Genomic DNA, 25426 nt, shown 5'->3' with positions numbered 1-25426 from the left:
TTGTTACTAGCGTCCGTTGTGATCAACTTATATATCCCCACGATCTCAACTACAGCTTCCAGAAGTCATAGCAAGCTCTCTACTTCCACTACTACTAGCAGAAACTTTGCACATGTGACTTCATGATGAAAACGGTGTACTAAGTACGAGAAAATTGTGAGGCTAGTCGAGTAGGGCTGTCGTCAAGAACAAAATTGCCGCGTCATCGTCGACTGAGCTTTTAGGCAAGGCGGAAATATGTTTGAGACTAGAGAAGAACTTTCTTCTTGCGTTATAATATTGCAACATCTAGATTCCGATATTTTTCTAACTTTTGTTGAACTTTTGTCAAGAGAGAGGGACTGGCTAGAGAGTTACTCTGACATGATATTGGCCCTATTCCCAAACTAGGGCAATCCTGTGCAAGTCATGTGTAGATCATTCTTGGGTTCAGAATTCCCAGGAAATAACCGATCCTATGACGCGGATTCTGTTCACGTGGACATCTCAAACAGCTTTACACGCATTTCCATCCTCCACGAACACATCCACGTAACTCGCGTGGTAACATTATCCTCGGAAGAACTGTGTACCATGTAGAGAAATGATATGGGAGGAATTATCTTTGGGAATAAGGCCAATATGGCGGACTAAGTCTCTAGCCCTTTATCTTTTCTTAATTGTCTTTCGTTCTATTTATAGTTTCTCAGTTAATTTGGAATATCTACCGAGGAAGCTGAGGAGGTTACTAATTCTGCGTTTGTTGTTACGGAGGTGCTGCAATTACACGCTGTTTCAGTTCGCTCTGTTGGTGGAAATGGTCAAAGGATCGATCCGACCGATCACAATTTAAACGACTTTATTTCACGTTGTGTCAGATAAAACCTTCACTATGCAGTGTTTTCCCTGGGCGACTGGAAGTGATCCGTTTTTATGGGATTACACTTTAAAAAATCTGCCTGGCTTAAAATATCATTGGGTGTTGCACACAGTTGGAGTGCGTGAATTAAATATTTTTACTTCATCCACAGGATGATCCAGCATTTGTCATATCGGTCCTTATTTGACTGGTATTCGAATCCCTCGAGGATCAAGCTAAAGGGCTCAAAGCGTCTTTTTGTGGGCGTGGTTTGAGTTCACTTTCTTTTGGACAATTTTAAAACAGCAAGTGATTGGTGTAATATATTTTTTCAGGGTTGATTTCCCTTTAAGGCTAAATCTGCATTCGTGCGATTTGGCCCATCAGGCCGCAGCTCATCTTCAGTTTCCGTTGCATGAAGCGACTAGGAGTATGTCTACTCCCCGCTGGATGGGATGCTAGTCCATTGCAGGGTTTTCCAAGCACAGATTAAATTCACTGTTACCGAATACCGATTATTACACTTGACTGGAGAGAGGCACTGTGAGCGGTAAAGCCGGAGTCTTGTCCAAGAACACAACACAAGGACAGCAGCTAGGGATCAAACCTGAACCACTCGACCTGAAGTCTCACTATGAACCACTAGACCACCTCGCCTCGTGCCTTCTTGTATAACTCTAACGGTGGTCACTTTTTAAAACCTAACTACAATGCACGAGTTTAACTCTTGTGAGGGGATAACGTAAAGGAGGTCACCCTTTAGAAAACTGAGCTAAAAGCAGGTAAAAGACAACAATGACGTAATAGGTCGTAACAGGTTAAACTAGGAAGTTGTGATGTTTGCCAAAACACAAATGTTCTGCTCTTTCGGTATCCCATAACAAAGCTAGAATGTTATTGTAATCGATATCCACAGAAACTCAATCCCAAACACGCGCCTATACTCTGTTACATTTCGGTTTCGAGGGGTTATCACTAGATCTTGGCCGTCAGTTTTCTCCAAATGAAATAATGATTTACGGACAGTAGTCTTGTTAGTCAGAACGAAAGTGTCGCTTTTTTCATTTTTCAGACCGAAGCAGATAAGAAGCTTGCTTGCAGTTTGCTCTCAGTGAAAACGACATACATGATGTCTGCGGTGCTGCAGTCGAGAAAGGTTAAAACCTCCACGAAACCGAACAGTGGAGAAACATCGAACGAACAAGTTGGCTATTTCAAGGAGTTTACTATCGCTGTGTTTGGTGATTCTGGTGTGGGAAAAAGCTCCATCATTCGCCAACTTGTCGGTGAAGCATACGTTCATGATCACTTGCCTACCGTAGAGGAATTCTATGTGAAGCAGATCACCCACAAAAACAAAGCATGCGAGCTTCACATCATTGATACCTCTGGAACGTACGAATTCCCTCCTATGAGAAGAATAGCCATCCAAAAAGCTGATGCAGCAATCTTGGTGTATTCTCTAGACAAACCGGAATCCTTTACTAAGCTGGAGAGATACATGGAGGAAATCGAGAGTTGCTGTGCTGAGAGAAACCGGAAGATTCCCGTCATCATTGTATCTAACAAATCTGATCTTCCCAATTTGTCCGAGCCGACGTTTCGCGATTCCCATGGCGTTAAAATGAGTGCGTGTGTTTATTTGGAGACCAAGTGGAAGTGTCAATGGCTGGCCACTTCAGCCAAGTTTAAGCTTAATGTGGAGGCGATATTTCTCCAACTTTTGGACAAATTGTCGCCTGAGAGGAAGGCTCAAAGAAGCCACAGTTTTCGAAAACCAAAATTGCATTGATTCTTTAGATCAATGAAGGGCGCTTTATTTCAATTGTATATGAACCGAAGACAACGCCTGCTTTAGTTGTAGACCAATCTTTCGCTGATCACACTTTCCGTTACACACTACTGCTAATGAACAGTGAATTAGATGTACTCACGAACTAAAAGTAATTAACTTATGAAGCCACTCATGGATAGGAACGATGAAGAAAGCTCTAAGTATCGCCAATTAAGAGCGCGGCGTTAGCCATTTCTGTGGCACTGGAATGTGTTCGAGCTCATTCTCCATGGTTTAAAGTTAAAGCTAGGGATAATTAATGGGACGCAAGAAAGTGTTCAAAATTCAGCAGTCACGTACAGAGTAGTCTTGTTTAGTAGAATGAAAATGAACAGCCCCTTTTAATCAGAGGCTAAGAGGTTTTATCACTAGTTTACGTAACTGGGAACTGCACGCGATAATCTCCAGGCTTCATCACGGCAGAAAAAGCTAATTTAAAACCACACTTTTCATTCTGCTAATCTCTCGAAAGTGTTTGTAACAGTTCTGTGTCAAAAATCTTAGTGAGTTATATGTAAGCTTATGTAGTTTGGCACCATAATTAACTCAACTTCACCGTAGAAACAAGGAAAAAAACAGCAGGTAAGATTGATTCGGATTGACGAGCGCGCAAAACAGCTGTGGCATCTGGTTCAGCTGACCTCGCAAGCGACCCAGATAAATGACTAATTAAAGTAAACAGTGTTTTGTAGTCGTCCTAAATAAGACTACACCAAAATAATAACGTCCACCAGTTGATCTTCCTATGCTTTGCGAAAGCCTTGATTTTCACTAAATTTCAGTTTCAACTATGACGCCAAGCGACTTGCTTTGTTACTCCACCCAATCTTATACTTACAGACGTAACTCGTCGACTCTTCGTGTCGGGTCGAACTTCGCGCTTTAGCTAGGGAACTATTATTTTATCACAGTACATTTTTATTGTATACTATTTCATTTATAAAACTGTTATGTTAGTTAAAATGCACAATTCTAATGTTAGCTTCGGAAATGTTGAGTTCACAAAGTAAAAAGAATTAATCTTGTAATATACTATGTTACGAGCTCAAAACCACATACGATTAACGGATTATAATTTGTTAACTATGCAAACTGTCCAGTTAATTAAATTTGGATAGTGTCCAAATTAACAAGTAATTTGGAAGATGGAATATCTGGACGGTTCGGTACTTACATGTATTATTGAATCGATATTGAATCATTTTTTTTCTAGTTTCATGATTTTTTATCACATTATTCCAAAATGGCAGCATCCGGTCTTATTGTATGATAATAATCGGATTATATTTGAGCTAAAGCGGACTGCGCAGTCAAATTGCCAATGAAACAAATAACTAGTTCTAAGGATCTCATGACTCAACAGATTTCTCTTTTGTTCTCTTTTGTGTTCTCTTTTGTTTTGTCTACTAAAATAGTAAATATCAAGGAAGAATGACATATCTACTGAAAATTTGAAAATAGCGGAAGGCTTACTTCAGTTTCTGCTCTGATAAATATCAATATCATAGCAACCAACCAATCGCAAGCAAAAACAAAAGTAACGTGTCTTGGGCGCATATTCCTGCCCTTTGCATTCCCGCCCTTTGCATGGTTTGCAGTGTCTCAAGGTTTAGTAGGTTTGTAGTATTATTTGTATTAATTAATTATAATAAATGAATAATCGTACTGAATGCTTGAGCAATTAAGGATTTACACTGCTCGTGATATTTGAAAATTCTTCAGAAATTCCACTTGCGTCAAGGCTCGAGCAGTTTTGAGAGAATTTCGAAATAGCACAATTAGCGCAGATACCTAATTGCACTTGCATTCATACGATTACCTATTCTACTTTTTCTGGAAAAAAAGAGGTTAGAACCCTTTACTAAGTTTTGATTTAGTATGCCCAGTTTTCGATCGCGTTTCCTAAATGTCATGATACAATCATTATAAGCTGCGTGAAAAATAAATTTCATAACTTAAACTACAAATTATCTTAACTTAGAATATGGGTACAACGCCACGCTTAGGACGACACTAATTCAAGGTGTTAATTCATTTTCGACTAGGTAAATTATTTTACATGTGTTCGTTTCATATGACTGCATTTTGCATAACAGGGAAATTAAAGTAGAAGGAAAGATATAAAATTCTCATATACCAACCTTTCTGATGTTTGTCACGGTGCTTTTTCTCCCGAATTGAAGGCCAAACAACGTAGCAAGTGCAAAAGAAGCTTATCCATCAGTTGGTTACGGAAAGTTCCGGTAATACATTGGTATTGCTGTGATCGGACACGAGACGTGCTGTAGGGATAACAACTGGGTAATTAAAGGAGCTTTGGAGAAAAGGAAATAGGCCCTTTGCAGCTGGGGTCACGTGACCGAATTTTTCCTAGAAAATTTTTATATCATGGGCTATAACTTAAAGAATGCCAGAAATAGAAAGAACGCATCGAAAATACCAAAATGGCCAAGTTTGAGGCCCCTGGCTTTAAAGAGTAAGTTTATACGACACAAATCGTAAAAACTCTCTCTCCTTGGCCATCGTAGCTTTAGAAGAAACAAAACACAAACCGCGGTGATAAACATGGAACCAAAACGCATGTTAAACAAAGTTAATTTCCTTGACGTTTCGTATGTACAACATACATCTTCAGAAGTGACCGTTAACTAGATTACAATCGAAATTTAAATGCGAAGAAAAAGAAAAAGACTGGTATCTAATAATATGTAACAAGACTAATAGTTAATAACAAACAGATGAGTCTGCGGGAGAAAAAAAAAAAAATTACCATAATAATAATAACAATACAAAATGCTAGTAAAGAAAAAGTTTTTCACTGCCAACGTTTTCATTCAAGGCTGGCTTTAAATCACGAATTAACAATGTTTCCTTAATTTTACAATGTATATCTGACCTACCAGTTGCTAAGATATCAAAATTGTCCCATTTAATATTATGACCCGTGGAAGTAACGTGATCCGCAATGGCTGAGGTGTGACCGCTTTTAGCAAGGGCCTTAAAATGTTCAGTTTTTCTATCGTGTAGTCGACGCTTTGTTTTTCCTATATAAAAATCATCACAGTCCCAGCAGCTTGCCTTGTAAACCACCTTAGACATCTGAGAACGGCTGAACCTGTCCTTGTACGGGAAAAAAGATTTAATTCGGCGGGTGTTTCGGATATAGATACAAGATTTAAGTTGCTGGGTAATTACTTTACTTTGGAACCCTAAAAATGGTAAAACAATGAAGATTTCTCTCTTGGGAACTGTAGTGATAACTCAATTAATTGGTTTTAAAGCTAACTTAAAGGTCTACATTGGAGGCATTTAAACAATATTTAATTCATTTACGAAATTCCTGAAATGAACATTTAATTGAATTTTCATGTGTTAAGTAAAGACTTCTTATGAACCATTTCATGAGCACATTAAGCTGAAATGAAAGTTACCCTATAGGCTCATTTCATAGGCTTTAGGAAGATCCTCTAAATTGTCTTACAGGTACATTTAAGTTACTTTAGTTTAGCTCTAATTTTTGCTTGGTGGCTCCAAAAGTTATCTTTAATTTGCCTTTTAATACCATTTAAATGTTAAATAAAAGCTTCAAGTAATCTTTAATTTACCTTTATAGTGTGCCCTAAATGCTCAGAAAATGGTCTTTTTGTAAATAATGGAAAAAGGGCAAAAGTCATCAAAAGTGGTAATTTGGGAAATATACTCCACCAGATCGAAGCCGAGCATCTAATCATATATAATTTAAAGAGGCAGTGATAGCAAGAGTTCCTTAGCTTGTTTGAAAACATGTACAATATTTTATTAAGTTAATCACTGGAATCTGCCATGCAAATTTGTATCTTTTTTATTTTGCTGGATACATAACAAACTAAAGTAAAGTGAAACCCAATTTATATCAGGATTGATTTATTAATTTTTTAATGGTTCTTGTTCCTCTACATTCTATTATCGCATGAAATATTTTTAACATTATTTACTGACTGCATTGCAATTTACAATAAATAATGAGAAAACATTTACACTGTCAATCAACAGCTAAGAAATTAGAAAATTCTGAAATATCTGTTCACTTAATTCAAAGTTTACAGAATTCACCTGTTTGTTATTTGAGAAAAAAATGCTATCTCTTCGTTTTCTTTTTATCTGATTGCACTTTATGGGGGCAATGGCCTACCTGACACATAGGATAAACATGCAACTCTGACTGAGCTTGCCTTAGCAGGACCAACAAATTAAAAGTTTCCAATCCAGAGAGAATTATCTTCAATTTCTCTTTCTAAAAACAGACAAATTACACTAGCCTCTGCTGAGGCAACTCAACCATGTCAATGATAAATGTTGCTCAAAGCTTAGTACAAGAAAGGTCTAGTTTGGGTCTACTCCTCGACCCTTTTTTTCTTCTAAATACTTCTGAAAGATTTTCAAGTCGATCAAATATTCTTAACTATAACAAGAAATCTCTCTTTCAAAAGAACTACAGTATGGAGGAGACCATTTTAAATAACTGGCTAAAGTAGCTAGATCAACTTTGCAATCTTGTATATTTTGAAGTATGAATAACTTCAAAGTAGCCGTACATGTACCCAGCAAAAAAAAAAAAAAAAAAAATTAAGTATTTTGACTGAAACTTTGTCAGTCGGGCTGTTACTGGTTGCTATTTCATACTGGAGTCCTAAAATGTTCCTAGCTTGTACTCTCATGATGGTATTTTTCTATAGGATAAATAATTATTACTAAAATGCAAATTTATGATATCAATTAACTCTATGAGCATTCATCTGTCAATGACAAATTCATCAAATATTAATCTGAAAATACAATTATCTGCTCTTAAAAACCATATAAATTTTGTATGCTTTTTTAAAATTCTTTGTCATGCTGTCAACCAGTGAACACTAGCAACATTTTATACAAAAAAAGAAGGAGAAACATTACAGGGTTAACTGTCTACTCTTTCAGAGCCCATTGAGGAATTCAGTTGGGGACTGATGTCCTGATCAGTTTGAATTTTCGGAAAATTTAGAGGATTTGTATGTAAAATGTTGCTGGAGAGCAAGGCCTTGCTCTCCAGCAACTTTTTCCATACAAATCTTCTTATTCTTTTAAAAATTCGGACCGTCATAAAATCTCCTTCTTTAATGATGGGGGCCTCAAACATTTTGATATTTTCGACATGCTTTTTCCATTTCTGGCGTTCGTTAAGTTATAGCCCATAATTGTATGAAAAATAGGTCACGGGATGGCTTAACTGCAAAGGGCCTATTGTACGACAGATACGAAGATAAAACCTTTTTACATTAAAGGATATATGTTTTGTCTCATGGTCAAATTTCAGCCCTGCTTTTAACGAGTAAGGAAAGATATCATCATCAGTTCCGCTTCTCCGTATGGAGAGTGGGGCCAGAAATTTTACTTCTCCAAGACACTCGGTAAACCGCCGCCACGGCCTGCTCCTACCCAACAACAGTAACCCATCGCCATTCGCTCTTTCTCCACTGTTCTACGCCAGGTTTATATAGCAGGTTTCAACTGAAGTGCCAAGAGAGAATGAAGATCTTGTAACAGAGTAAATGATTCGTTAACTTTCGCAAATTTCAGCCTCGATATTCATATATAAAAAAAGAGCGTGGGCCTTATTTCTAAGGCAATCCCTCTTAAGTAATTTTTAACGCAGCTCCTTCGCAGTAAATGGGTGTAAAGCCTCTCGGTCGGTTCACGCATCATAGGATTGGCTCTAGGATTTCCGAAATCTGGAGTGACCTAAAAATAACTGTCGAAGGATTTCCTTGGGAATAAGACCTCTGTGGTGGATTAACTCTCTTAGTGATACTTTCCTCTTCTCTTGACAATATTGATCATAACATGTACAGTAACAATTATTTCTGACTCAGCATGACTGTCTTTCACGTGCATACCACCGGGCTTTTCCTAGAACAAGGGGTCACGTAGCAGCTCTCGTGAGGTCTCACATGAATGGCTGGATATACCCTTAAAGCGAACAATAGAACAAACAACAATGCCTCTAGCCTCAAAACATAAAAGCTGCTGCAATAATAAAACGATAGACAGATTCCACTAACGAGTTTACGTCTTTTTTGCCACCCAATTCAGATCATGGGGTGTTTCATTTGGGAGGTTACAATTGTTCTGACTGTACATAGTGTACTTCCATGCAATCAGCTGAGTGTGGTAAATTGCACAATTGTATCTTGTTAAATGAATCATCACGTGGTCTGAATTTGGTGGCAACAAGGAAGTAAACACGTTTGTCGAATCCGTCTATAGCAGCTTCGAGAGCTGCTACACCTCTGAGACTTCCTGTCGAATAACCACAGACCCACAACTCAGCCAGAGGCTCATGACTATTTTGACCATGAGAGATTCCCCGTGTGTAACCTCAGTAACCTCGTTGATAGACAAGGAAACAGGTTAAATGTGGGAATACACTCCTATTTGACGTACTCGAAGCCATTCGTGGAACAAGAAATTTCTTTGGCATGCGAGACTTCGTGGGAGAAAACTTATAACGCAGTTACAGAAATTGTGCAATTTTTAATTATGGAATACACGGTCATAGTCTGGGCCCTGTAGCCTGGAAAATAACCTTAAAGGGACACTGACAAGATATATTTGCTTACATGAAAAACTGTTATAAATTCACGAAATGGTCCCTAAATTTATGTAATAAGAACTTAATTAGCTCTGTCAGCTCTAATTAAATGATTAAAAGCAATTTCTTAAAGAAAGTCCACAATGCAGCAACATTTTTGCAAAATTTCAACGAATTTGAACCTTTGAAAAACTGACATCCTGACGCTTTTTCAAAAATCCATATCACAATCCGTTTCCATCCTCGCCATCGTTAGCCATCCTCGCTTCCCAATCGGTTCTAATCATTTTTTTGAGTACTGCTCTACAAAATAAAACCATTATTGATCAGCTTCCAAAGATCGATATATGTTTTTGAGATTTCCAAAATCATGCTAAAATTGTTAGTGTCCCTTTAATGAAGGCTGTATTTTACTTCGTGACTTTTAGATTTGAAAGTTTATTTGTGTAAACTAAACTTCTCCAAAATTCTCCACCCAGTTGCCTTGAAGTACGTAGCATACCGAGAATACTTGAAAAACCGCAAATACCATCAGAACTCAAAGTATAAGTAGTCTACTCGGAAAAAGTTGACTATAGCCATGTTGTTACGTCACAATATTGTTTCGTGTGTTACGCTCTTGAAGCTTCTGATCATCTGGAGTGGATAACATGTTTGTTGCTCACGATTATCGTGCTCGTGTTTTAACAGGCCAAGAGAACGTGACAATTCACAAGTCGGCAGATACTTAACAGTAAATATATACATTTCGCCGATAAAAGTAAGATATAAAACTTTAAGGTAAAAAGCCAGGCCCGTAACCAGGGGGGTGCCCGGGGTGCGTTCGCACCTTCCCACAGGCCCCAAAGGTCCGCAGTTTGATACTCAATATCCAAGTTAAGGAGTGCAGTCGGTTAAACTGAAGTCTAAAACTCAACAGTGATACTTAAACAAAATCAAAGAATGGAAAAAGCAGTAATGTATTCACTGGGAAACTAAAACCAGCTGCACTCTCGTAGCCTGAGCCATTCAGAACATTTCATTGAGCACACAGATGTCCGAGCTTATCTAAATGAATAATAAAATTAACGTGCGCATGCTTTGTACGGGAGTTTAGACGAGCGAGCCAATGACAAGGGAGCGATCTCACGATTTTTGTCAGACACGTCTGCTAACGCGTCGGGTAGTATTGTACGGGTCCGCAAATGATCCCAGGGCCGCAAATGATCCCGGACCGCAAATGATCCCCAAATTGAACCGCAAATGATCCCGGACCGCAAATGATCCCCATATTGGACCGCAAATGATCCCGATAAAAAAAATAAGGAATGGCATGGATTTATATCAGAGGAGGGTGAGAACATATACAAAAATTATGAACTAAAAAACATGTCTTATCATTTTACAAAAAAATATTCCACAGTTGCTGTTTTGTTCTTCGAACGGTTCAGATCGGTTTAACTGTCACGCAATAAAAAGAAATAATAAATCGAAAACCAACCAATGGAAAAAGCTAAGAAATTGTGATGTACGCTACAGAAGATAACTAGATAAGACACTTCGCCAAGTTTTAGGCCTGTGCGCTTCCCCAAACTTCAGTTATTCGTCGTTAATGTTTCCCAGAAATTTACAGAGCCCAGTAAGGAAACGCCATGTTGGTATACATCCGTGGTCCAATATGGCGGCCGGAATATAGTATAAACATCTGAAACTTACTTTGGCTTTCCAGGCGACTGATTATCAGTACTAAACAAACAAGCATTTACATAAGCACTTTTCCTAACGCTCTAACTTCTAAAAAGGCTCAAAATCATGAGATAAGTATATGTTTTTCAACAAACTCGATCGTAGCCTTGTGTCACGCAACCTCCATAACCCTGAAATTCAAAATGCTCAGGTTTCCAAACGAAGCGCGCTAATTGTAAACAGATATAAATATACCGCCTCTTATGCCTGATGAGGATAAAAACACGTCACGTGAAGACGATCTATTGAATTAGAAGTCTCTAGAAAAACACATACTTGTAAACATTCTCGAAATCCCGGTGGCGATAGTATCAAACATCTATCAAACAGCTAACTTGTCAAAACGAAGCGCAAGCCTTGGTCTTGCTTGGTCGTGAAGCTGAACTTCATAACTATAGCTTGGAATTTTGGCTTCTAAGAATACTCAAGTAGTCATTTCCGAGGAATTAAAGCCAAAATACGACCAAGGAAAAATTACAAAATAAATTTGTTCAAATTTCCAGTGCTACACACTAAGGTGTTTTACAGAGTGATGAAGCGTTGTAGGCTCGTGGGTCTACTCAGGTGACAGCGTCTTCCTTAATAGTTGCTTCATGGTTAGATTTTAGTTTAAAACTTTAGAAGAGTGGCGTTAATGTGTTAACTATAACACCGAAATATCAATGTTTAACAAAGGAGGATGTGTAGCGTATGTTGCACTGATCATAATTTTACTGAGAACTGCAAAGAAATGCGCGCCAAGTCGTGTTTTGATGATTGAGTGGTGATATTCATAACATCGTAGTTAGCGACAAAATTTAGTCGAAAGTATGAAAAAAAAGCAACTTGCAAGCCATTATAATTATAAGATGGCTTTAATATAAACATCGGTATTCACGTACGCCAATTCCCTATCCACACCATCCTATCATCCATGCCATTTGTTATTTTTTAGTCGGGATCTTTTGCGGTCCTCTCGGGGATCATTTCCGGTCCGGGATCATTTGCGGTCCATTTTGGGGATCATTTGCGGTCCTGGGATCATTTGCGGACCCGTACAGTATTCTCTATTTGTACGAGCGCATAAACGCCCGAAGATGCAAAATTAGTTTTTGTGTAATACGTTATGGGTAGGAGAGAACAGGAAAATAGAAGGAGGAAGGCTGCAGCTATATCTCGCCAGTCTCTCGATACATGGGTCAGTAAAGTACGTCGTCAAGAGCCATCAGACGCTGACAATGACACTAATGACAGTGCAGTCTGCGATGACAGCCCAGCTGAAACCACGACTTCAGATCTATCTCAGTTAACTACAGTTTTACAGCGAAATATAGAAGGTAAATCATACTTATTTTCGTAATGTCCACCAGTCTTGATCCCATTATTATGCTCTGAGATTTAGTCGCTATTCTTCGATATGAAACAAACTCGCTTAATAGAAAGCCAGTGAAGAACACAGAGTAACAATTCGGAGAGGGACTGGGGGAGGGTTAATCTACAGCAGCAATCCACAGGCATCCCAAACCATCAAAATAGCAGTTTTCTAGACACAAAGAGGGAAAATACATTTTATGTTTCTCTTAGTCTCTTATCGTCATTTCCTGATGTCATGACAATATTCTATGAAAAGCCGATGTGTCCTTTCTTAACAATTCAATTCAATTCGCAAGATATGCGCCACAATCCCTGCAAAGAGCTGTGAATGTGAAAGAAGTGCGAGTTCTTTAAGGCGGCTGCATACATATAACAGAGCATGCATGGACCAGGAAAGGCTGTCGTCCCTCGCACTAATGCACATACATTATCAAGTTAAAATTGTTTTGGATGAGGTGGTAAATCTGTTTGCCACCAAACACCCACGAAGGCTGGAGCTCGGGACTATTCTGAGGGATTAGTTCCGCAGTATTTTGATGTATCATTCTACATCGTAAAATTAGTCCTTTATAACTTAGTTCAAACAGTTGTATTCGACAAATGTAATATTCAGTTCCTACCGTGTACTTTGCCGTTACAATTTCTCATGTACTGCTACTTTCCTAAATAAACGGATCAGACAATAAAAAATACATTTCGGTAGTTTGGTCCACTTTGGCCTCGTTAGCACCCCCTCCCCCCACATGAAATCTTGGTTACGGGCCTGAAAGCTGTTAAAATTATGAGTCTAAACGTTTTCGATCTGTTTGATCATCATCATCAGGTGTTCATGAACATTCAGATGTTAATAAGCAGTCGGAGCAAGCCAAGCACATCAGAAAACACCCTAACCACAAGTTCACGTGGGAAGTTTTAACCACTGCCCATTCATGGTTAAAATGGAGAATAAAAGAAGCGTTCTACATCGCACGCTTCCGTCCAAAACTAAACAAACAAGTGCAATCACTGGACCTCACCTTGTTCCCCATGGGAACAGGTATCACATAACTGGCATTACCTGAACTACAAGAACACTGAGCGTATGCATATTATTTCACTCTGATGATGATCAAACAGATCGAAAACGTTTAGACTCATAATTTTAACAGCTTTTTACCTTAAAGTTTTATATTAACAACAAATATTTTCGAATTTGAAAATGGCTCTCCGGGAAACGTGCTGGTAAAAACATTTCCGGCTACAGCCAAGAAGGTTTTATTGACGGCGACGAAATCTGCGATATGTTTATAGCCAGATAGCAAGAACTTAGGGCCTGGCCTGTTTACAAGGAGAGAGGGTTATCCTAGCAAGCGGATTACCCTAGCACTCACACATTTCCTCTTTTTTTCTTCATCGTGTTTATAAGGCAGTTAGGGTTACCCGGGTAGCCGGGTTACCCTATCTGCGTGCAAGGGTTACCATGGCAGGCGGGTTAACTTTCTCCCTTGTAAACACTCCAGGTAGGGTTAACCGGCCTACCCGGGTTAACTTTTTAATTGTTTCCAGATCTTTTGCCCTACCTGTGAATTTTGCTTTTAAATCCGGGCTTTCTTTTGCCCTCAAGCTAGGATTAACCCGCTTCCTAAAGTAACCCTCCCTCCTTGTAAACAGGCCCTAAGAGAAAGACTCGTAAACTCGCAAAATAACCATGTAATGACATTACTAAGCTTAATACAGTTTCTCAGGTTTTCAAATTCTTGCTTTTCCACAGACAAATTTAAACAGTATTCTTCATGTGTTACCGAACGTCAAAGGTTTCAGTGCGAACGCTTGAGAAAATTTGCAGAATTTTATGCCGTCTTCAACTATCAAACTTACCTTTCACCGATTGTAAAATTCCTTTTTGAAAGCCCTTGAGTAAAGTGCATTCCTGTACAGAGAAGTGATAAGAATGAAGCGCTCCCTCTTAATTAAACATGGTAGAAACACGTTCGAAACAAACCTTTCCGGTGATAAGGTTGATTGCATTTTCGCTCTTCTACCCAGCCCTCCCTTGATCTTTAATTCGTCTGTGTTTTACCACGGTTGATTTTAAATTTACGGTTCACATGGTTTACTGAATAAACGATTTTTGGAGGCCAAAAAAGCCATCTTATTAAATGATTACAAGTGAATATATGAAAGATCAAATATTCACGTGCATTCTTCACCGTCTACGGGGTACGAACTCACAACGTGACCACTTCCCAGTTGGCTTGATAGCTCAATTTAGAGCACTCCACCGGCAACGCAGAGGTCATGAGTTCTAATCCCGTTCAAGCCTGAATTTTTTTCAGGCGTTAATTTCACAACTGCTTAAGTTGTGTAACTGCGGTGATCAATCATGTCTTCAATTATTGAATGATTAAATGTCATGGATGTGTTATAATTATCAGATGATTGCGTAGGATCTTAATTGGTATAATATGTGATTGCGCAAAGTTTGTCTCTTCCAGAAAACCGTCGCCTCAAGCTATACTTGTAATCATGGTTGACCTGCTCTCGGGTCAACTGTGAGCGTTATAAATAGCTCAAGAAACGTGCAGTTGCTAAGGTATAAGGTAAAGTATTGCCTGTGCAGGAAGGCTGTTGTAAAAAAAAAATGAAGGAGTTATAGGCTTCAACCTGGAACACTAAGCTCCATCTCGACTTGCCATGGGATTCACTCAAGTATTTGTCTTATTAGAAGGACGTAGTGTGAACGGACCCTAACAATCAGTTGATTTCACCAGCTTGGCCGGCCGTTAACTTGCTGCGTGATGAAACAATTTGCACACGATGAAGATTGTCTTGAATAACTATTACTTCGTGGTTGGCCAGAATGAAATGTTTAGTAGATAAATAATATATAAACGAGTAAACAAACCAACAAATGTTTATTTCTTGAAACAATATTAGCGATCATAAAACACAGCGGATGTCGATAGAACTGAGGGTGTATTTCCTCAAAGCATGTCTCAAAGAGTACTGAGTTGTTCCGTCGTTCCTCGTTAGGCATTGTTGTTTTGTTTGTTTAGGCGTTCAAAAGGAGTTATCGGTGCAATAAATTGAAAGGATCCTTGGAGGAAGGAAGGTAGCACTAATCAAATGTTCCTTGTCGTTTTACATGTTTTAGTATTAACGTCACAGCCTAACCAAAACAACACTTGTGTGGTTTACGCCGTTTACCGGCTCAAACTAGAAAATAAAGAGTTAATTAATCCCTGGCAACGGTCAAAGTTCCGTTTGTTCTCTTGCGCCAGCTGACCAAAGCTCTTTTGGGACTTTCAGTTACTACTGAAATTGACGGTATCGTTCACTTGGGAGATTGTCAGGCTCCCAGCCTGACTTAATTAGAATGCCGCGTTGCAATGAATGAACGATTCTGGTTGGTTCCGCTCAAACAAACTTGAACGGTTAATTTCCAAGTGTTCCCTTTTTGAAAGTGTTCCTCTTTGTCTGTCACACGGCAAGCCTGCGTCATTCGCACACAGCAACTACGCTTCACTGTTTATTTTCAAAGAACTGAAACTTTTCGAAAACAGAATTGCGCCCCTAGGCTCGTTACGTACAGGAGCAGAAGTTATGAAACACGTAGTCACTTGAACGTGTGCATAAGCAGAAGTTATGAAACACGAATCACTTGAATCACGGTACGTGTGCACACGTACGGACAAAATTGAATCTTGTACATCCCACTGAATTAACAACATATTTGTCACTAACACTGAGAAACCTTCGTTATTTAATGGAATATCTGTCAATTACAGAAGTCGTAGGATTTTCCAACTTGAATTAACGCCACACTGACAGCCGTTATACCGGATCCGTACTTGGAACAGTCATTTGTTTTGAAAGACAGCCATAAAAAGGTTGAAGTGGGGTAAAAACCAACTAATTATCAGTTTCTGTATTAAAAGGCTCAAAACATGTTTTTATGCCAAACATTTCGAAAACACCTGGCTCTTTTGATCACGTTCCAGCGAAGACTGAGTAAACTCTAAAAATGTCAGGCCTCGATCATCAGTTGCGATAATCTTCTGGTAATTGGCTGACCAGGCACAGTTTCGTTATTTCTAAACACGCACTATGCTATTTTAAACTTTGTGGAGGAATCTAATGACTGAAACAGAACGTGTCCAAACAATATTTTGGCCAAGAAGGCGTCTTGTAAGGTTAAAGGCCACTCGTAAACTCGATATGTAGCCGAATTTAGCCCACGAGATCGTGAACCTTTTCACTTTCCCATCGGGCATGAAGTATTTCTGTTCAAGTTCGGGCTCCGTCCACACAGCTGCGCCGGAGAAATTTGAAAACGGAGGTTTCACTCTGCGGAAAACGCATCAAATGTTTTCCGTCCACTGGCACTTCGCCGGAGGATTTTTAAAACACAACAACAGTCACGGGTCATTTTTGATTTGCGGTTGAGGAAAATTCACATGATTATCGAGTCGCTTTCGTTTTTGAATAGCTCCGTTTTCCCGGCAAAATGTTTTCCGTCCACAAGAAAACGAAAAGTCGGCGTTTTCAAATTCCTCCGGTTTGAAGAGCGTTTTCGAAAAGTTCCGTTTTCATAATGGACTAGTGTGGACGGTAGGCTTAACCGTAAAAATAAAGCTCTGTTTTCAAATTCCTCCGGCGTAGTGTGGGGAAGGGGCCTTACGTAACATTTTTTTAGAACACCTGCTTTTACATTTTGAAAATAAATTTGTTTTCATTAACTTCATTTAATTTTCGCTGTTTTTAATATAAGGACCTGACAAGGATACTTAAAACTCAGGAAAGAAATGTGGTCTTTTCATTGAATATCAATCTTTGCCAAACCAACAAATTGAAAAATATTCAAGGCGCTGATGTGCTACCATTTTCTCTGCGCGAGCAAGAGAAAATCTTTGGCAATCAGCAATTAAGGAGATTTGAATTAAAAAGAATACAAAATGCGAATGATTGAAAATGGCTTGATTGATGCTTTACTCTGATATGGAAATCGTTGCTCTTTGTCACCGCAATCCTTCCAGTTTTAACAGGAGAGCACGTATAAAATAATAAGGAAGAGATAGGTATATCGAGATAATTTTGTGATGTCGGAAATGTAACTTTCTTAATGGCTGCTTCAGTGGAAATACACTTCAAAATGTCAGCTCGATTTTGAAAGGAATCCCAACAAAGCTACATCAGCATTTGTCACTCTTTGGAATTGGTTTTGTGCCATCGAAAATCTAAACATAAAGATGGAGTATGCCAAAAAATATATTTATATATAGATACTGGTCATAGTATATTTTTGTAGGCAAGAATAATACTAAACATATACTTCCCGTTGTACGTCAATCGCTTGTCTACATCTACCTAAAAAAATAACGCAAAACGAGAAACGTAGTATGATGTCTTTTCAAAAGCTACTACGCACACCAACCTTTGTTGTTCAATTTTCTTTATTCGCTAATCTCGATTCACACAATGAAATTTTCACACGGCACTATACCTTAACTGAAAGGCTATCAAAATATTTATGACCGGCCAGCCGGCTATTTTCATTATATATTCGTTTAGCTTCTCGCCTATGGCATATTATATAACGACCGGATTTAAGTCACTCTCCGCAACACGTTTTTGAAAAAAAGGTCTAAACTCCAATGGAAGGTGACAGACAGAAACACGTTCTCTTCTATTTATACTAAAGATTAAACACTGTTTTAGCCATTTACAACTGAAAGGGGAAGCGACAAAGTGAAACGAAGGAAACACGCATACGTCAAACGGAATTTTCGTCAGCTTCTTTAAATACCTGCCTGCCTCCTGGAAGCCTTAAATATATGCGTTATTGGCGGTTTATTTGGGTCCTTGCGAAAGTGTTGCTTGCTCCCACGCATTAATTACACACTGAAGGTCGAAAAAAGTCCCTTCGCTTGTTTGTAGGAGCAAGATTTCGACCTGTTCGTCGTTTGCGTCTGATTAGAAAGCGAGGTTAATAGTTTGATCATGTCTCTGTCTTTCTGCTGCAGCGCAATTCCCAGCGGCATAAGTCCATCGTCAGTTTTCGCTCTGACGTTCGCGCCGCGTCGAATAAGCAGCTCCGCGCACTGTCTGTTTCTACCACACACTGCCGCGTGAAGCGGCGTCCAGCCCTCACTGTCTACAATGTTCACGTCAGCTCCGCATTGAAGTAAAGCATGCACACAAGCAACTTTCCCGTCGTAAGCAGCCTCGTGTAGTGCAGAAGCGCCGCTCGACGTTAGGTGATCAATATTCACGGTCCCCGAGAGAATTATATTTTTGAGAGCGCCGGGGTCATTCGCAGAAACCGCGGCACACATGGTGTAGGCAGGGTGAAGAAAGTTTGTATTGCAGCTTAGTCCTGGTCTCGTGTAGCTCTGTAGTCTTCGCCTTGGCCCTTGCATGTTCTCCCAAGGCCGTTCATCCTCCACTGTGTCAATTATAATCTGCGGAACAGAGAACCGCGTCTTTTTTGTGTTCGTTTTCGAGGTTATGAACAGTTGCGGTGGAAAAGAGTATTGATTTGTAATGTCCTGGGCTTTGAGTCCATTTACGAGCCTGGTTAGCTTTTTCTTCGGTCGAAAACTGTTCCTCTGCGGCAAAATAACAGAGTTCACGGAATTCATGCCGCTTTCAACAGGCATACGAGGTAACACTGAGACCATTTCGCTCCAGCGAGGTGTAATACCAACTTCTCCAATTTGCAGGTCGGGGATTTTTGCTGCTACTACCGGCAACGTCCCCGTCCAACTGACGAGCTCAGCTGTGGAACCCGTGAACAGCCTTGAATAATTACTAATGTCAATTCCTTGGCTTAAAACTGGTGCAATGGGAAATTCAATCCCATGAACACATGCTACTCTCGAGAGGCTATCAATATTATGTCGAACTGTCCCCGACAGATTATTGGCTGAAGCAACCTTGGAACACAGAAGACTATTAATGAATCGAAAACCTTGTGAAACTGGTCTAGTTCGCTACGATAACGACCAACAGATCGATCTTACCTTGACGGTTTGTGATAGTTTAGTGATGTTTGGGTCACGAGCGAAAGAACACATAATGGGTTTATTTTCCCAATCGCGTCTGTAATCATGTCAATCAACCTGGCTATGACGTCAATCGGTTGTTTTTTTCCGGCTCGGGGAATAAGGGATTTACTGATGGTCTTAGGAGATCTCTTTTATTTCTATTGTACGAAACTGAAGGCTGTCAATAGTAAAGAATAGCGTTTTTGAATTCTAATACGATCTTGCCTCTATTTTAGGAAATTGTTTACAATCCGAAAGGTAATTGTTTGGATTTCAAAAGAACTCAGACAGCGAAGAAACAAGGCTAAAATGTTGTTTAAAAGAACACTGGACCATCAACCACTCCAGAACATTCAAGGGATTTTTGTTTCTTTCTTTAACATTCTAGTTCGTTGCCACAGAGTCAATATCACTTCACGGACTGTGTGTGGTGAGCTCAACCTTTGACGTCATTAGTTGGAAGGACGAGCGCAAAATCTTGTTTCAACTGCTGTGAAAATGCCTGTATTTTTAATTGGATTGCAAATACTGTAGCTTAGCTTTTGCTGAATATATTTGAACATATTTACATTTCATTTATTTTCCAAGGTCAAAGAAATGAATTAAAGGGGGCGAAAAATAAACTGAATTCGGTTTTCGCGGCGTTGGTGTTTACATGACAAAATTGTTTTTTTTTTAATTGTAAATGGACCGTGCCTTACATTTGCATGTTAAAACTCATTCGTCCTTTGATGATACTGGTATATTCGCTTCTTTGTTATCACGATGAAGAGGACAATAGGTAACAACATCATTACTGGCTAAAATTAACACTGTAATGATCGGCTTCGAGTTTATTTTCAAACTGAAGATACATTTTTCAAAGATTATGATTTCAGATGCGGCTGTCGCAGAACTTATAACAGTAATTACATATATAGCGACTCTTATGTTCGATGTGTGTGACGGTGGGCTGAATTGAAAAATATTAATGATAAAGTAGAAACCGTGAAATCGTTATCATTGGGATTAGAACCGTTCCGTTAAAATTATCAGAATTATAGGAAATATTTCTTTTTTTGATCGAGCAAATGGATTTATCACACCATCAGGCACGGTTTTACATGAAGTAATCGGATTTAGTTGCTTTTATTTCAGGTAACCAAGGGCCGGATGAATGTAAAAAGAGAAAACGAGTGAATTCTAGTGAAAAAAAAAAAACAAAAAAAACATACAAAATAAAAAAAAAAAATACACACTGGGTACAACCAACTTGGAAATGATGTTGACAATGATTTATTTATAGTATGTACTCGTTTACAGCTTGATAAACATTACCTATAAGTTGAAAAGTGTTGCTGTAAGGCACTCATTGTTGTAACTGAACAGACTGGAGTAAAGGGCGACGTGAACAATGCCATTCAGAAGATATATGAAGAAAACATAGGACGAACTTTCTAGCTAAACAGTCACTTAACCCAAAAGGATGTCCTGAACGTTCTCCCATTGGACGTAACAGCGACACGAAACGCCTCCAGTTCAACGGAGATTGAATCACTTATGATGAGGCGTAGGCTGTTTGTGACGACCAACGCAACGGAATCGTGACAGGTCATCTTAGCCCTTAAAAATTAATGACGGGATAAGGTGGGTTACAATTTAGAATTCCAAGCACATCCTTTGCTCACAAAAACATAACTTGGCCTGGTTCGAGCTGATATGTTAAGGATATACGTAAAATTTTTTTATCACAATAAAGTCCACAAGTCCACTGAGTTTCTGATTGTCTTAAATTTCCTCAATTTGGTTCGTATGTCATTATTTGCTTGCAAAAAACTCCGCAGATCCACCAACCACATTGAAAGGGATCATATAAGAATATATTTTAACATTCTATCATCATTTTATTAATTCATGATTACAAAACAATTATATCTTAATAATAATACACGTTAGCGTTTCTTATCATATATATTCCTATTTCGTTCTAAATTAATTTTTAAATAGAGGGGAACAGATTAGGAAAATTTTTCAGTGATGAGAAAATCGAAAGAATAAAAATTATTTGTTACTGCTTCTAAAATGAGTGCTGAAACTGAAGGAGTTTCCTGAGAGGGTAACACGTGCGAAGACGGAAATACCCACCTACTACTCACAAACTACGTAGGAAAGGACTTCACTTTGACCGCAAAAATATCCAATCTTCAAAGAATCTGTTTTTCACTGAAACCCTAATCCTCTTCTGGGGAGAACAGATTTTCAAATATTTATAGACAGTCTACTTGGTGCTCACAAATTGCGTAGAAGTGGCTTTCTCTTTCACGTCATATAGACCACAAGAATACCGGCAACGTTGACCGAATCTATTTTTTGAAAGCTCAGACCTCTTGTGGAAAGCACAGATATACAAATATTGGTCAAAGGGCTTGAATGAAATCCGATAAAAACGAAGTGCAGGTGAAAACACGCGCTTATGAAAATTAATTGACTCTGAAAAGCGTTTATGAGCAATTTCTTAATTTAAATTTTTTTTTTTTTTCAAATTTGCAGGTCTAAATATCACGAACACAACACGGTCAGTGATAAGAGATATTTTAAAAGTTTTACCAGCCGATCCTACGGCAACTGTATAAAGGTTTTAGTACAAAGATCACACCAATTGCAATCAACACCCACTCGCTGTATCAAGTCTTTTGACGTGTATTGCTCTCGAGGCTAATGATGTTTTCTTGATGTGATTACCAGAACGTCAAGGCCAATATTTATAACAGAAAATTTACGGCGACTATATTGAACTGTCAGTCCATTCACAAGTCAAACGATAGTCGAAGAATAGTGATCATCATATGGTCGATTCTTCTCGTTTTTCGCGTTTTATACTTGCTTAGGCCTGGTGTGGATCGCCAAATCATATAAAGCATGTTTTTAATTGGAAATCATATTAACGAAAAAGAAAAAAATCAAACCTTTTTCGGGAAAATGTTTTACGTCAGAGAAATTATTAGCGCCACGTGTGCTCGCAAGCACGCGTCAATAATTGCCGAGTAATGTGTCAATAATAACAAACTTGTTAAAAATAATTTCAAAAAGCAGCAAAAAGGCTATAAGAGAAAATTATGTGGGCCCTTTATACAATCGAAGCGTCTCATTAAAAACCTTTAAGTTTACGGTATAATTTATGTCCCGAGAAGAGCCGTTCGGTTAAAGGTGTGCTGTAACTAAGCGCTATCACTGAATAATACAATCCTTATAATTAAAAAAAAAAAAAAAAAAAAAAATTGACAAAAGCGTTGGTTCAAGTACGGTTAAATTGCAGTGAGAACGATTTGATCGCTCAATGTCTTTATTGACAAAAACGTTGGTTCAAATACGGTTAAATTGCAGTGAGAACGATTTGATCGCTCAATGTCTTTATTAACCCAAATTCGAGGAAATGCTGTACATTGTCACCTGTTTCCTTATGCAGTTTTTTTGAAGTTTTGGGAAGCCGGTTCAAGTCCGGAACTTGTTTTCAATACGCGCGCACTGTGCGGACAAATTCGTAAGGACCGACTTTCTGTTGTTTTCACTGAAGAATGGGTTAGCTTTCAGGCTGAGTAATCGAGAAACAAATTCCCCTCTGTCTCAGTCTCATGTGCCGTGAGGGCTGTCTCAGTCTCACCGTACCGTGAGAGCTGTCTCAGTCCCACGTGCCGTGAGAGCTGTCTCAGTCTCACCGAGCCGTGAGGGCTGTCTCAGTCTCACGTGCCGTGAAGGCTGTCTCAGTCTCACCGTACCGTGAGAGCTGTCTCAGTCTCACCGTACCGTGAGAGCTGTCTCAGTCTCACCGTACCGTGAGAGCTGTCTCAGTCTCACGTGGCGTGAGAGCTGTCTCTGTCTCAGTTCTCATAGACATGTGGTATTGACGTGCGTTACATTAATTGAACTCTGATCTTCAGTGGAATTCTAACTCTGGTGGTATGATAAACTACGCACACACACTTGACATGTAAGAGGAGCTTTAATAGGTCACAATATTTTACAAAGTTCCTCTTTTTCGAAGTAAAGTAGATCATATATTGGCACAGAAATCGCGCCACTATGAAATTGATATTTGTCGCCGGGAAAAAATTAACAATGTCTACAATGTTAATCTCGGTCGGAATTCTGCTTCTAAGGGTTGTATGTAAAAAGCTTTGCACGTGAATGAATAGCCAAAATATAACGCGACTTTCCTGATGGTTCATAATAAATTCTAAATCACCGAGTCCTTGCTAAGGTTTCTCAGTGTTCTTGGTTGTTTTGAAGAGAAATCATTCCTGGATGCACAGCGTGTTTCAAGCAAAACTAGATATGTTTAGATTTTCGCATGTCATTTTTCGTGGCTATATTTAGGAAGAATTTTTACATTCACAGCGTGCATCTCTTCAATGCAGGGTAAGAATGACGTCAATCGTCGGTTGTAGTTCACGACTTTTAACGCCTAAAATAACGAGGAAGGAATTTATAGATCACTCAGCAGGATAAGTTAGAGGAAATATGCTAAATACAGTAGCCTTCTTTTTTCTCATCACTGAAAATACAAATATTATGTTTCTTACAGTGACGAAGGATACAAACATGACTGCCACTCGAAGGAATAAACACGAGGAGAAACAAACCTTCATTCGATCGCTCATATTCGGTGCATCTAACCAATATCTCGATTTATTATATAACTGTGCATCATCTATTTGGTTAAGGCTGGTATTATATCGACAAACCCGAATTTAAGCTTCAAAAAGTACATGCTTGAAAGAAAACACTTACCTCCGCGCGAGATCTCGCCGTATTTTAAAATTGCATACATGTAATTAAAAGATCTGCTCTGTCATATGATTTCGCGACTTCATGACCCTTCGTAATGAAAGACACGTCATACTGTTTTATTAGGCATCATTTTGCATCGCAATGAAGATCAACGACTAAAAATATTGCAAGGATGAGAGTGTGAGAGGGTGTTATCGGTAGTTATCCCCGGTGAATTACAAACGTGACGTTTGTAATTCATAATTTGTAGTTCAGTTTTCCCGCAACTTGCAGCGCGCCTATTCGGTGGTAAGGGCAGTATAATAAAAAGAAAAATCAAAGTCCAGAAACTATAAGATAATTAAGGTTACTGTAGACCTTCAGGGGTGCCTTTCGGAAAATGCTTCAGGGGCACCCAACGACCGTTTTCTCTCGTATGCTTTAAAACGCTGTTTTAGGCTACGTAGAGTACTTTTAAAGCTCTGTAGGTTAATTTTAGGTTGCGCTAAAAAAATTTTTATCTGTTCGGTTATTCTAGGGGAACTTGAGTATTGTCGAATTTATTAGGGCTTTTTGGTCCATTTCCCGAAACCCTTAGGTCTTATCGCCTTTCCGAAAATGATAGCTTACCTTTTTAGCGTACCCAAAACGACATTTTTAACAATCCGAAAACAACAGACATTAAATTTCTCATATCACGAAAGTTCGAGGTGACAACTCTCTTCAGAAAATCAAAGGGGATTAAAGACCTTCCGAACAGATAATTTACCGAAACGATCCGTTGGGTGCCCCTGATGCTTTCTTTACGCGCTGCTTTAAAGAAAACCACGGCAAACTATATATCAATGTAATAAACTGTAGAATCCGAAAATAACAATACATTTTGCTATTTTTGTTTTGATAGGCACGCGCAAGCCTAAAAACGCAAAATTGGCCATACTTGCTAAACTGAATTACCAGCCTTTGTGTTACCGCGGACATCCAAACTGACTGGACGTTATCAATCAGGAGATGATGAGCTAACAAAGGGCGTGAAACTTTTTCGATATTTCTATTGGCTGCTTAGAAAATCTCTTTCAAAGTTGGACAATAGAAAATTTTCTGACTGCTGTTACTCAATGGGACGTTACAGGATAAAAATATTTCGATTTTCGCAAAAGCCTCACACCTTTGGTGCGCTAACATGTGACGAACATTTTGGCCAAGTTTCGTTAAAATCCGATAAATCTACATACCCTATTAATTCATCTGAAGAGAGGTAGTCCACGCAAAAGTAAACCTCAAGTTTTCGGCCGCGA

General features: G+C 38.9%; 2 protein-coding genes and 1 long non-coding RNA gene across 3 annotated transcripts; 1 reads left to right on the top strand and 2 right to left on the bottom strand.

Annotated features, from left to right (window-relative positions):
* The first annotated feature begins 1748 nt into the window (after nucleotides 1-1748).
* LOC110048318 (ras-related protein Rap-2b-like) lies at nucleotides 1749-4342 on the top strand. The gene has a single exon (XM_020754106.2). The coding sequence runs from the start codon at nucleotides 1965-1967 to the stop codon at nucleotides 2628-2630; it is 666 nt and encodes a 221-aa protein (XP_020609765.1). The 5' UTR covers nucleotides 1749-1964; the 3' UTR covers nucleotides 2631-4342.
* A 13429-nt stretch (nucleotides 4343-17771) lies between these two features.
* Nucleotides 17772-19412, bottom strand: LOC110048317 (uncharacterized). The gene has a single exon (XM_020754105.2). The coding sequence runs from the start codon at nucleotides 19014-19016 to the stop codon at nucleotides 18231-18233; it is 786 nt and encodes a 261-aa protein (XP_020609764.1). The 5' UTR covers nucleotides 19017-19412; the 3' UTR covers nucleotides 17772-18230.
* Nucleotides 19413-20634: 1222 nt separating this feature from the next.
* On the bottom strand, nucleotides 20635-22470 carry LOC149106482 (uncharacterized). Its single transcript, XR_016209835.1, has 2 exons — nucleotides 21507-22470; nucleotides 20635-20984 (listed from the first exon to the last, which is right to left on the bottom strand). It is a non-coding gene; the product is annotated as an uncharacterized LOC149106482 (long non-coding RNA).
* Between the last annotated feature and the right edge of the window lie 2956 nt (nucleotides 22471-25426).

Source organism: Orbicella faveolata, unplaced genomic scaffold, assembly GCF_042242905.1.
Source record: "Orbicella faveolata isolate gen_17 unplaced genomic scaffold, um_ofav_v1 contig_3, whole genome shotgun sequence".
In the NCBI taxonomy this organism is placed as follows: domain Eukaryota; kingdom Metazoa; phylum Cnidaria; class Anthozoa; order Scleractinia; family Merulinidae; genus Orbicella; species Orbicella faveolata.
Note: the sequence above shows the minus strand (reverse complement) of the source record. Positions and strands in the feature narration are given on the sequence as shown.